Source organism: Myotis daubentonii, chromosome 15, assembly GCF_963259705.1.
Source record: "Myotis daubentonii chromosome 15, mMyoDau2.1, whole genome shotgun sequence".
Classification (NCBI taxonomy): Eukaryota; Metazoa; Chordata; class Mammalia; order Chiroptera; family Vespertilionidae; genus Myotis; species Myotis daubentonii.
In genome coordinates this window covers 32809579-32822352 of record NC_081854.1, presented here as the reverse complement: position 1 = coordinate 32822352, position 12774 = coordinate 32809579, and the positions used below count along the sequence as shown (strand labels likewise).

The 12774-nt window shown below is 53.1% G+C and overlaps 1 protein-coding gene across 1 annotated transcript in view; it reads left to right on the top strand.

Moving 5' to 3' along the window:
• The window catches only part of CRISPLD2 (cysteine rich secretory protein LCCL domain containing 2), a 64218-nt gene that overhangs the window by 41615 nt on the left and 9829 nt on the right, over window positions 1-12774 (top strand). Inside the window, exons 11-14 of the mRNA XM_059667173.1 lie at window positions 326-369; window positions 1569-1641; window positions 4871-4946; window positions 11747-11880. Coding sequence (XP_059523156.1) covers window positions 326-369; window positions 1569-1641; window positions 4871-4946; window positions 11747-11880 — 327 coding nt within the window. The remainder of the gene's footprint in view (window positions 1-325; window positions 370-1568; window positions 1642-4870; window positions 4947-11746; window positions 11881-12774) is intronic.

Sequence of the window (12774 nt, the reverse complement as noted above, 5' to 3'; positions counted from 1 at the left end):
CTAATTTGTTTTAATCGTTTGATAATGATATTAATAATAACTGATTTTTCTTTAGTCTTTTCAGTTTATCATATGCATTTTAAAACTGTCACTCTGAGCAGGGGTGCATGGGCTCCTTTGGGCTGCCTGAGGGGTCCTGGCCCCAGAGAAGTTAATGAGCTGTGTTTGGAAAGTTCATTCTAGATCCTGCTCTAGGTGTTCTCAGGGCCTTCAGGCTGGTGGGAGATGAGTAGGGAAATGAAACATTGAAGCGGTAAATAAAATAAACGTGGGAGCAAGTGTACAAGCCATTCTGTTTGCATTTACCGAATGTTTCCTTCTATAGCAAATACAAGGCATCCAGCTCATTCACGGTGTCGAAAGTGAAAGGTAAGCTGGTGGCTTTTTTTTTTTTTTAATGTGACCATAATACATGGGTTATCTTGGGTTTCCCTGGAAATGCCATTCCCCTCCGTTATGGATTTAATGTCTATCCTGCCTGCTACTAATGCTGTTCTCAGGAATCGGTCCTCTAACTAATTCCTAAACATATCTGAACTTGGCATTGGCCCCAGAGAGCTAAATCAGAAGCACAGGCTTGGCCTTCCGGCTGAATGTCACAGAAACACCAACACCTGGGTCTGGAGTAGCTAATAGGTTGCGTAGGGAGGATCAGTTTCTATTGCTTGATAGTGACTACCTATTCCTAGAGCATTGTGTTGAGGTGGATGCTAGGGCCTCATTCTGGGCTCAGCAGAAAACAGAGCTTGATAGATTAGTAATGTCTGCCATGGACAAGAGAGGGAAACGTGGGGTATGTTCATTTGGTTGGATGGGATGCATCCATGGGAGAGCATGCTTTTTAGTCACGACCTCCTTCAGACCAAATCCTGCTGTTGATGGAAATAAAGTTTTATTGGCACACAGCCATGCCCGTTCATTTATGCATCGTCTATGTGTGGTTTCTTTGCAGCATAGATCATAGGGCCCACCAAGCCGGAAATATTTACTCTCTGGTCTTTTACGCAAGAGTTTACCCAGCTCTGGACTAGATGGGGACATGCTGTCAGACACAGCAGGTGGTCAGTATTAGAACCACTTTCTTACATCTGTTGTTTAAACATGTGACTTCGCAGAAAAGAGTCCCTGGCCTCCTTTGAAACAGCTCTAGGCCCAGGAATTGGAAACCTGGATTCTCATCCATGTCCTGCGAGGTCTCAGCTTTTCTGAGCCTCCGTTTCCTCTTATAATTGCAATAATACCTGCCACAGGGATCCAACACGATGGAGTAGGGGAAAGGTTTCAAAATCGAAAGGCACTCTGCCAACGAGAAGTATAGTCGATCCACGGAGAAGCTATTGCGGTGGTAGCATCCCTGGCCAGTAAACACGTTCAGGCATGGGCTTGTCTCATCCCTTGAGTGGTCTCGGGTGGAGTGCCAGGAGCGCTGGGGCTTGGCACCTATTCTCACCCAGCTCTATTGGAGGGCTCAGTGAACCCCTAGGACCCAGGTGTCATTTCAAAGGCGGGTGACCCAAGGCCCAGGCTAGCTCTTGACCTGACCGTCTCCTGATGGCTCCTGTTCACAGTGCAAGACCTGGACTGCTACACCACCGTCGCTCAGCTCTGCCCATTTGAGAAGCCAGGGACCCACTGCCCAAGGTAAGGCCCACTGGCATCTGGGTTTGCAAACATGGGGCCTGAGAGAAGGTGCCGTGCTGGGTTGGGGGTCATCTCCTGGCAGCGAAGTACACTGGAGATCTGGATATGGCCCTTGAATGCGTATCCCCAGGAAAGCAGTCCATTCGTGTTCAAAGCCAAGGGCCACTCGACCTTCCCTGGCACCGCTGGTTCTCAACCCTGGTTGCACATTGGAATAGTCTGAGAGGCATTTGACGCACAGATTCCCGGGGACCCTACCCTGACCACTGAGAGCTGGATCTCTGGGATGGCCCAGCCGGGGACCAGCCTCGTTAGACGCTACTGGCTGAGCTCAGTGGGCAGCTGGTCCCAGACTCAGTTCTGGGAACTTAGCTGTCCATTTGCTGCTCCTCCCCTCACTGGTCCGAGTGCTCACACATGTAGAAATGACTTCATTTGCCACATGGCTCCTCCCAAGCCCCTCAGGCCGACCTGGACATTTGTCACTGTGACCTCTTAGATCAGTCTAGAACTCTGCAGGCTGCATGCTGCTGGTCCATTTCAGTCGGCTCGTTGATTCTTCTGCCGGAGCCGTGATATTTTCTATGCCTCAATTTAGAAACAGCTGAACCCAGTTTGGGGGGTATGATTTGCACACAGTGAAACTCACCCATTATAAGTTTACAATTCAACGTGTTTTGATTAATGCACAGTCGTGCAGTCCTGGCCACAATCAAGACAGAAAGTTCCCTGTGGTCAGGCCCTCCCCCCTCTCTCCCCTTCCCCACCTCCCCACAAACCACCATCTCCTTCTGTCACCCTGATTTTGCCTTTTGTGGGATTTCTGTAAGTGGAGCGCCACAGCGTGCAGACCTTGTGTCTGGCCCTGGCTCTCTGCGTGCTCCGGGAGCCATTGGTGTTGTGGAGCGCGTCCAGTTTATTCCTTCATGTCGCCGACGGTGTTCCATTCTGCGGATGGGCCACAGCGTGTTTGAGGACCAGGTTTACACGCATCTTCCAAACCTTAAGTGGCTGATTTTGGAGGAGGGTGCATCATAACGTAAAATAAAGAGTGTCCTCGTAGCATTTGTGTCTGAAGTGCCCATGAGGTCCTCTCAGATGCTGGTGATGTAGCATCCGGTGAACCCTTATCCTGGGCCTGGAAGCTGGTGGGTTCTCCCAGGGAAATACTGACCTGAAAACTGACAGGTGGACACCCCTGAGGTGTGAGCAGAGTCCAGCCCATGGAGGGAGCGAGCGAGGGACAGGAGGCTGGAGACTGGACAGGGGGCCCTGACTCCTCCCCTTTGCTACTCACCTTCCTCTGGAGGCTCCCACCACCACCCTCACTACCACCATCACCACCACCATCACCACCACCGCCATCACCACCGCCATCACCACCACCGCCATCACCACCGCCATCACCACCACCACCACCACCATCACCACCACCGCCATCACCACCGCCATCACCACCACCGCCATCACCATCACCACTACCGCCATCACCACCAGCATCACCACCGCCATCACCACCGCCATCACCACCGCCATCACCACCGCCATCACCACCGCTATCACCACCACTGCCATCACCACCACCGCCATCACCACCGCCATCACCACCGCCATCACCACCGCCATCACCACCACCGCCATCACCACCGCCATCACCACCACCATCACCACCGCCATCACCACCACCACCATCACCACCGCCATCACCACCATCACCATCACCACCACCATTACCACCACCATCACCACCACTATCACCACCACCGCCATCACCACCACCATCACCACCACCATCACCACCACCGCCATCACCACCACCATCACCACCACTATCACCACCACCGCCACCACCACCACCGCCATCACCACCACCATCACCACCGCCATCACCACCGCCATCACCACCACCATCACCACCACTATCACCACCACCGCCATCACCACCACCATCACCACCGCCATCACCACCACCATCACCACTGCCTTTCTGACTCTCCCCCCACCAAATGCTCAAGTGGGGATAGCAACCTCTTAGTAGATTTCCCCAAATATTAAAGAGAAGCGGAAGGAAATGATCTCAACCAAATAAAACACAAAAAGACAAACTTGCCATAGGACACGTATGCAAACGGTCGGCTTTGGCCTGCCACTCCAGAAGATCTAGGAAAGAACGTTTTTACCTGACTTCTGGTTTCTTTTTCGAAATCCCTCACACACACACACACACACCCTCTTTCTCTCTGCCACCCCTGCGCCCTCCCGCGCCCTCCTGGCCCTCACTCCTGCCTGGCTGCTCTCCCTCCCGCCATCCTGCTGTCCTGGGGCCAGGTGCCTTCCGGGCCACATGTGGATTTCCCCACCCTGGGCCCCCGCTGAGGTGCCCTGTTCCAGATCAAGACAAAAGGCCTTTTCTTAAGCGAAGTTCCTGCCTTTGGCTGGGCCCACCCATCCCCAGTTCCAGGCAGCGCCTCATCCTCTATCCCCTGTGCTGAGGGCGGGGATGTGGTAGCCGACATGGCGGTGACCTGACGCCTTTCCGCCTCAGGTTATCGGCCCCCCTTCCCAGGAATAGTCTGTGACTCACGGAGGTGAGGGCCCTCCACCCTTTCCTCCCCCACATGGGGAAGTGACCTTTAAAAAGTCTATTGATTATAATCTCCATAATGTGCCCACAGGATGAACTAGCCAACACCCAAGAGTGGGAGGGACCACCTTTTACAGTCCCACTCTCCCCTCCCTTAGATATTTATCCCCTCTCACCTTGTTGTCTGTGAGTGTCTTTTTGTTTGGGGTTTTTAAATTCTGTATGAACTGTTTAAGAAGAGGAAACATATCTTTACCACTGCTAGAGTGGGAGGAGTATATATTTTTCTCTTTCTTCTTTTTTTAATCCTCATTTGAGGATATGTTTATGGACTTTAGATACAGAGAGAGAGACATCGATGTGTGAGAGAAACATCAATTGGTTGCCTCCCGTGCACACCCCGAAACCTAGGTATGTGTCCTGACCAGGGGTTGAACCCACAACCTTTTGGTATATAGAACGATGCTCTAATCAACGGACCCACCGGCCAGGGCTTTTATTTTTTAAAAAGAATAAACAGTTTGATCGTTTCCTGCCATCGAAGAATTTACATCTTGAAATTCAAAGAAAGAGGGCCAGCTGCTTCTCAAGAAGTTTTGTTTCCCGCTGACCATGACCATCACACAAATGCTCCTTGTTTTCCAGGGTTCGTTGTCCGGCGCACTGCAAAGACGAGCCGTCCTACTGGGCTCCTGTGTTTGGCACCAACATCTACGCAGACGTGAGTACGCTGGCCTTCCAGTGACCACCTCTCAGAGCCTATTAAGCCCTCAGAAACCACATTCCAAGGTCTGGATACCAGAAACCCGAGATCTCATTCCTGGGCCGCCAGCTAAATTTAGACCAGTCATTTCTGCAACCATTGCCCTAGTTTCCCACTCACAGAGCTATTTGTACGGCCACCTCTGGATGCGTCTGAATGGCTACCTCTGGATGCGTCTGAATACAGATGCAGGGGTGCCTCATCAGACGCAAACGTTTTCATAGTTTGGTAAATGGAATCCTGCCTTCCCCCATTGATACGCATGTTTAACCCGAAAGCTTTCATGTGTCACATACTTCACTTCCCAGATATGTAGTGACCTTTCCAGCTCTCCTGATACATTTAGAGATACTGGTCCACTCCGCTCACTGCGTTCCTTATAGGCTGGGTATACCCTGAGCTATGAGCACACAGAGGAAGATGCAAATTTTCTTCTCGTTAATAACCACTGATGGTATTGGAGCCTGTTCTTCCACATTTCCCTCCTAACGTTAGCAAGGAAGCTTCAGCCTGATTTTCCTTAAGTAAGCCCTTCAGGACGTAGTCTGCTCCCTCCAGCTGCCCAGGGTTTAGGGACATGGTGACCCAGCAGATGTGAGTATGGTCGCTGCTCTGCCCAGCAGCCTGCGTGATCTCGCCAAGTCATTCACCTCACTGTGAAACGAGCCAGCTGCGGCTTTCTAGTCCAGGGTATCTTCTAGATCTGGATTCCCATGGTTAGAGTAGCACCACTCATCCCCAGCGAGCATTTTCCCTCCACTGTTTCTCACCTTCACTGGTGTGGTTCTCTCTCACACGCCATCGCCGTCTTTGCCTTCATCCGCCTTCGTTTGTTCTGGATCCCTGTGAAGGCGAGGACACTGAGTTCTACGAGGTCAAAGCCGCCTAATGGCCAACATTTTTCCTATCTTTTTTTCTTTCCTCTTTAAATGAGTCATTGTTTTTCCTCAAAAACTGCTTGGCTAAAACTGAGTTCTAAAAGTTTAATAAAGGAGTAAAATTACACACACACACACACACACACACACACACACACACACACACTCTTATACTAAATGTCTGAACCAAAGTCTGCTTTTAAAAGACAGAGACTTTGACTTTTAAATGACTTAAAGTGATTCCAGCAAAATACAAAGAAGCAAACGAATGAAGCAGGAGTGGCAATATTTCTATCCTATAAAGTAGAATCGAAGGTTAAGCAGACTGAATGGGACAACACAATTCATTATGCAATGACACAAAAAGTATCATCTCTATAAAGAGATGAAAACGAAATCTACATGCAGCAAACAGTCTAGCAGCTAACCGTCTAAAACACAAGCCCTTCCCCAAAGGTTAAGACGTACAAGAACTTGATACAAATGGAGTAATAACATAAAGCTGCCTTTCCCTATGCGTCAGGGCCTTTAAGAACACCACCTGCAGGTTTTGTTACCTCCGTCTGACAGAGCAGGGAAGTAAGGTCAGAATAACCTGTCCCATAACCTGCCCAAAGCATACAAGCTGGTACCTGGCGAGGTGAGATGCCATGAGGTGTGTCTTGCCTTCGGCTCTCTTCCTTCCATCCCGTTGTGCCTGAATGTACCTGCACTCATGGGGGCACTGATGTTAGCAGGCCTGAGGCGGAAACCTGTGTGAAGGCTTGAACTCATTCTCTAGCGTTTTGAGTTTTGGGAACCACGTGCTCATGGGCAGAGCTTGGCACACAACAAGTGTTCAATTAACGTTTGTTGAAGAATGAACTCAGTGAAGATGCCACAGTGGTCAATACTTACTCTTCAGACAGCAAGAGAAGGAAGGAGGAAAGGAGGAGAGGGAGAAAGAACAAGAGAGGAGGAGGCCGGGGGGGGGGAGGGAGGAAGGAAGAAAGCTACCTCCGTCCCAGAGGTTCTCTTCTGGCCTTGGTTTCTAGGTCACTCACTCTGTATTCTGGGAAATGGTGATGTCTTTTGGAAAGTGTCTGTTTAGCTAAGAGATTTATTTTGGGAGCGTTGTCTCCAGATCTTCGAAGGGCCTCACAGGGCTACAGTCCCTGCCTGCTCACCCAGTGTACTTGGCAGACCCCTCGCTTTGTGGGGAGCTGCAGGCAGGAGAAGCATCGGGGTGTAGCCCGAAGCACAAGGTCTGGGTCAGAAGACAAGAGTTCAAGCCCCACCTGTGGCATTTACTAGTTGGGGGCGGGGGGGGGAAGCCCCTCCCTGTCCCCCCCCCCCACCCCACACTGAACCTCAGTGTTCTTATCTGTCCTCCTTGTCTCCCTTGGTGGTTGGATTCGTTCTTATGCATCAGAATCCCCAGAAGGCTGTTCCAACAGACTTCCGGGCCCCACCCCAGCTTTTCTGACTCAGTGGGTCTGGGGTAGAGCCAGAGTCCCCAGCAATGCTCACACACTGGTCCGGGACTGCACTCAGAGGACCACCAGGTGAGAGATGACCGTCCCTTGAGAATTTTCAATAATAGCGTGACTGTGATGATTAGGGTGGTGGTCTTTGCCTGGTTACCAAACATCTACTGAGCACTGACTGTGTGCAAGCCTGCGTTCAGCCGCAAGCCTGCGTTCGGCCATTGCTTCATCTGCACAATAGCCCGTTGATGAGGTGGCCCCTGGAGCAGAGGGTGCAGCTCGCTGGCTCTGGGTGGCGGTCGGGGCTCTGCTGTTTGCCACTTAACCTCCCCGAGCCCCAGTCTGCCCGACTGTCAAGAGGGACCACTAAGAACACCTACGTTGCAGGGTTGTTGGGAGCTGACTGTATCAGTGCATGTGAAACACTTGGAGCAGGGCCTGCCTTGGGGATGCTCAAAACTGTAGCTGATCCCCCTTTACATTAGAAAATAGAGACGCTGGGGCTTAACACGCCCAGGGCCACGCGGGCAGCGTGGAGCGGCTCCAGCCTCACGGAGACAGATCTCGCTGCGGACCATTGTCAATAAACAGTCAGATATTCGTGTGACGTGGGGCCCTTCGAGGAGGAAAGGGACAGCCTGTCCCTGTACGGTGAGAGGAGTGCTGTGGGAGAAGGGGGGGGGGGGAGAAAAGGGAAGAACAATATTTGCCCGGCCTGGGGGATGAAGATGTGTGTAGATAAGGGCGAGCACTGGGCCTATCGCGTGAGAAAGAGCAGCCGTGGGTGTGAGGTTTGCGTAGGCCTGGCCATGGCTTCGTGTTGCCTCTGGCATCCGGAAGTCCTCGAGCGGAGGAAAGGCCGGTCTCAGAGGGCACACAACCGGAGGGCACCGCCTCTTGGCAACCGTTAGTCATGTACAGCTCACCAGGCAGGGCCTGCAGGAGGGCCAATGCGGGCCAGCAGAGGTGTTGGTCCCCCTGGAAATAGCCCCGGGGCCCCACTTCTGGTAACTTGGGTAGCAGGGTGAGCAATACTGGGAGAGAAAAAAAATGCCAGTTCCGCTGCCAGTGAGAGCAGTAAGGGCGCTGTGCCCACTGACAAAGCTCGCCCGCCAGCGCGAACGCAGGGGAGTCCCAGCAAGTTCGTTTCCTTCTCGTCTCCCTGCTGCTCTGAGGTGGCTGTAAAGGGGTTGCTTCTGCAGCTTCGAGGGCACAGACCCTGTTGAGAACTGGGAAGTTGTGGGTCCTTTCTCTGGGGGTGGTGACAGGATGACAACTGTCCGGGTTGGCCTGGGACGGAGGGGCTTCCTGTGCTCAGCACTGGCCCCGGGAAGGTTCTTGCTGGCCCTACAGGTGCCCAGAGCTCTGCCTGCACCCCCAGGGCCTCACAGACCCCTGCGGACCACTTCGGGCTAAGGAACCTGCCCTCATTCGTTTATTCATTGAAGAAGATGAGTTGAGTTGGGGCAGGACTTAAGGAACTGGCCTTCAGTTAAACCAGGTAAATCAGTCATGGGAAGCAAGAGGTCCAGTTCTCCAGCACTTAGTATGAATGTGCATGGGTTCTGGGCTGTCCGCCTTTTTTTTTAAATCCTCACCCGAGGATATTTTCCATTGATTCTTAGAGAGAGTGGAAGGGAGGGAGGAGAGAGAGGGGGAGAGAGAGAGAGAGAGAGAGAGAGAGAGAGAGAGAGAGAGAGAGAGAGAGATATCAATTGGTTGCCTCCCACATGCACTGTGACCCAGACTGGGGATTGAGCCTGCAACCGAGGTACGTGCCATTGACCGGGAATCAAACCCGTGACCCTTTAGTCCACAGGCTGACGCTCTAACCACTGAGCAACTGGCCAGGGCACTCTCCACCTTTTTCACAGCAAGCTAACTTTCCAGGGGACCAGCCATGACGGGTCTCCTGCATGAAGCATTTTTCTTCTCGTGTAAAACCAGCAACTTCTCCGCAATGACCTGGTTTTTCGAAGGACGAGGCCGTGGCTGAAGGGCAGGTCTGAAGGGCAGGACTGAAGGGCGTACCCCTTGAGAGGGCATGATGCAATTTTTAAACGGCTGTGGGTTCTGAGCAGTAAGAAGCTCAGTGATATTTCAGTCCTCAAAGAATGAATCCATCCTCTCCTGTCTGGTGTTAGGAACCTGCGAGGCGGGTTGCTTGTCCCATTCAAAGAGCAGTTCAGGGTACAGTTTCCAAACACAGACGGGCCAGGGACAGTGGTAAGGACAGGGGGACAAAGAAACGTGGAGGGACGTGCCAGGGACAGAGCCTGGCTGGCCACGCTTAGGGGGGCCTGCTTAGCTCTGGGAGGAAAGCGTTCTCTAGGCTGGGGTGTGTGCCCCCTCCCCCTCCCCTCCCCCTCCCCCTCTCCTCCTCCCCCTCCCCCCCCGCCCCTCCCCCCTCCCCTCCCTCTCCCCCTCTCCTCCTCCCCCTCCCCCTCCCCCTCTCCTCCGCTCTTCCTTTTCCTTTCTCTTATTGTGGGAAACTATACATAAGGTGAAATCTTCCCTCTTAACCATGTGTAAGTGTGCAGTTGGCAGTGTTGACTATATGCACATCGTCCGGCACTAGAGCTCCAGTTTTTCATCTTGCAAATCTGAAACGCTATGTCCCTTGCCCAGCACCTCCCCTCCCCCTCCCCCAGCCCCTGGGGGCCGCCGCTCTCCTTTCCCTGTCTGTGAGGTTGACTCCTTCCGGTACCCCCTGCACATGGAATGTACTTGTCTTCTCCCCTCTCTTGCTCTCTTCGTGAAGGAGGTGCTGGTTGGTTAACCAGCGGTTTGGACCTCCGTCGCCCCACAGTGATGACTGGTCTCCCGCACTGTGTAGCGGGTGGCATGGAGCCACCACAAAGCCCAGGCCCGCCTCCTGTTGAGGGAGCCTGCGTGGCATGTTCACGTTTCCCCGCTCAGGACAGGTTGGCAGGGGCCTGTGTCCCGCACTCCATGCACCCACAGGATGGCATAAGGCACAGATGACCTGGCCCCGTCTACCCTGTCCACCCTCGCCCCCACGGAGTCCACAGGCCACGGGCCGAGCCCCTGTGGGGGCCACAGGTCACTCGGCCGTGAGTGAGGGCAGGCCTGGAGTCGGTCTTCCTGCCCAGTGGTGTCGGGTCTGACTTTTTATCTGTAAGTCGGCAGATGGCTGAGCTAGACTGAGCAGCCGGCTCCATCAGCCTGGTTGAGTGTATCATTAGATGCTACTGGGGCCATTCTCCGGGCGACTCTGTTTTCTACCAGCAAGTACCCCCCTCTTTCCAAAAGTTCACTCATGTTCACCACACTGAGTTTTGAGCTTCATCCCAGAGCAACTGAACTGGTGGGGTTGGGAGGGGAGGGGTCCAGGCATTGTCATCCGGAAAAGATGCTCTGAGTGGCTGTGAAGATGGGGACCCGCTGCCACGGCTAGTGTGGGGCTTTAGCACAGGCCATTGGGAGGATCATAGAAGAGGCATGAGGTGCTACCTACAGGTTCTTAGCCTTGAGTGTGCATCAGGGCCTCCAGCCGTTGTCTGGGGAGACTGCATCCGGAGGTCAGGGTGCGGTCCAGCAGCCGGCATCTTCAGCCAACGCCAGCCACTCCGCCCCTGAACGAATTTGAGAAATGCTGACTCATGACTCTCAGACAACCCAGCCCACTTTTCTATTGGATAAGTCAAGGCCCTAATGAACATTTTACTCAAGGGTTTTATTACCCAGCAATTGGACTACGTGATGACTATAGAAAACAGCACACCCTGCCCCTGCTTGAAAGCCAGCAGCTCCCCTGGCACCTAGAATAAATCCAGACTCCCGCTGTGGTCCTCACAGCCCCACGTGACTGGCCCCTGCTCACCTCTCCCACCTCTCCTGCCACACTCTGCCTGACTCAGCCCCCAGTCCTCTTTTTGATCCTGGGACAGGGCCCCAGGGCCTTTGCACAAGCTGCTTCCTCTGCCTGGGATGCTCTGCTGCCCAGAGATGCTCCCATGGCTGTAACTGGTTCCTTTTTGTCACTCAGGTCTAAGTGCAAATGGCCCATCAAGGACAGTCTTCCCTGATTAACTGTCCTTAGTCATTTTATCTCACGATCTGGTTTTATTTGTTCATAGCCCGAGTTACTTGTTTTTGTATTTGTTTACTTCACTCTGTGAAGGCAAGGTCTTCCTTTTGTTCCCTGTGGAACCCCCCTGCATCTAGGACAGTGCACAGCACAGAACATTTTTGTTGACCAAATGAATGAATGAATGAACGAATGAATGATGTCGGGTCTCTCCGGAGAGACTACTGAGGAATCAAGGCAGTGACGGTCCTTTCCTCAAGGTTGGCACGGCCACCAAGCAGGAGGCTGACCCCCAGCAGGAGGCTGACCTTCACCCCGGAGCCTGGCCCTCGACATTGACCACAGCTCTTCCTGTGCTTTCAGACCTCGAGCATCTGTAAGACGGCCGTGCACGCGGGAGTCATCAGGGACGACAGCGGGGGCTTCGTGGACGTGATGCCCGTCGATAAAAAGAAGACGTACGTGGGCTCGCTCAGGAACGGGGTCCAGTCTGAAAGGTAGGATTGTGCTCCTCGACTCTCCACACCCAAGGCCAGCAGGGGTGCCCCTGGGGGGCCCGGCAGAGGGCCCAGGATGGTGCCCGTTAAGATGAAACTCGGGCAGACCTGCATTAGCTCTTACCAGAACACCCCGAGAAGCCTGTACTTTCCTCTTCCTTTCTCTTTTCAAAGCAAGCTTGTCTCTATCTATTACCAATGCATAGTTTTTTAGAAAATTTAGAAACATCAGAGGAGTCCATAGGAAAACAGCCACCCATCACCCATCACCTGGGGGAGTTGCTGTTAGATGTTTGGTGCCTGTCCCTGTGGTCCCTTTTCTATGTGTGCATGTGTGCCTGTCTCCCCCTACCCCACAGACAGTGGGATCAAATTATAGTTACACTAGAGGCCTGGTGCATGAAATTCATGCACTTGGTGCAGGAGGGGAGTCCCTCAGCCCGGCCTACACCCTCTTGCAGTCCGGGACCCCTCAGGGGATGTCTGTCTGCCAGCTTAGGCCCAATCCCTGAGAAGCCAGGCTCGCTGCTCCTTAGCGCTGCATCAGAGGCGGGAGAGGCTCCTGCCACTGCTGCTGCGCTCGCCAGCCATCAGCCTGGCTTCTGGCTGAGCGGCACTCCCCTTGTGGGAGCACACTGACCACCAGGGGGAAGCTCCTGTGTTGAGCATCTGCCCCCTGGTGGTCAGTGTATGTCATAGTGACCGGTGGTTCTGGTTGTTCCACCATAATGGTTGCTGGGCTTTTATATATCTAGATAGTGGTTAGATATAGCTCCATAATAATATACTTACATATTGTTACATAAATGAGAGCGGAGAGTCTGGAGGCTCTGCTTCTTACCAGCTTTGTGACTTTGAACAGCCGCCTGATTTCTTTCATCCTCAGTTTTCTCA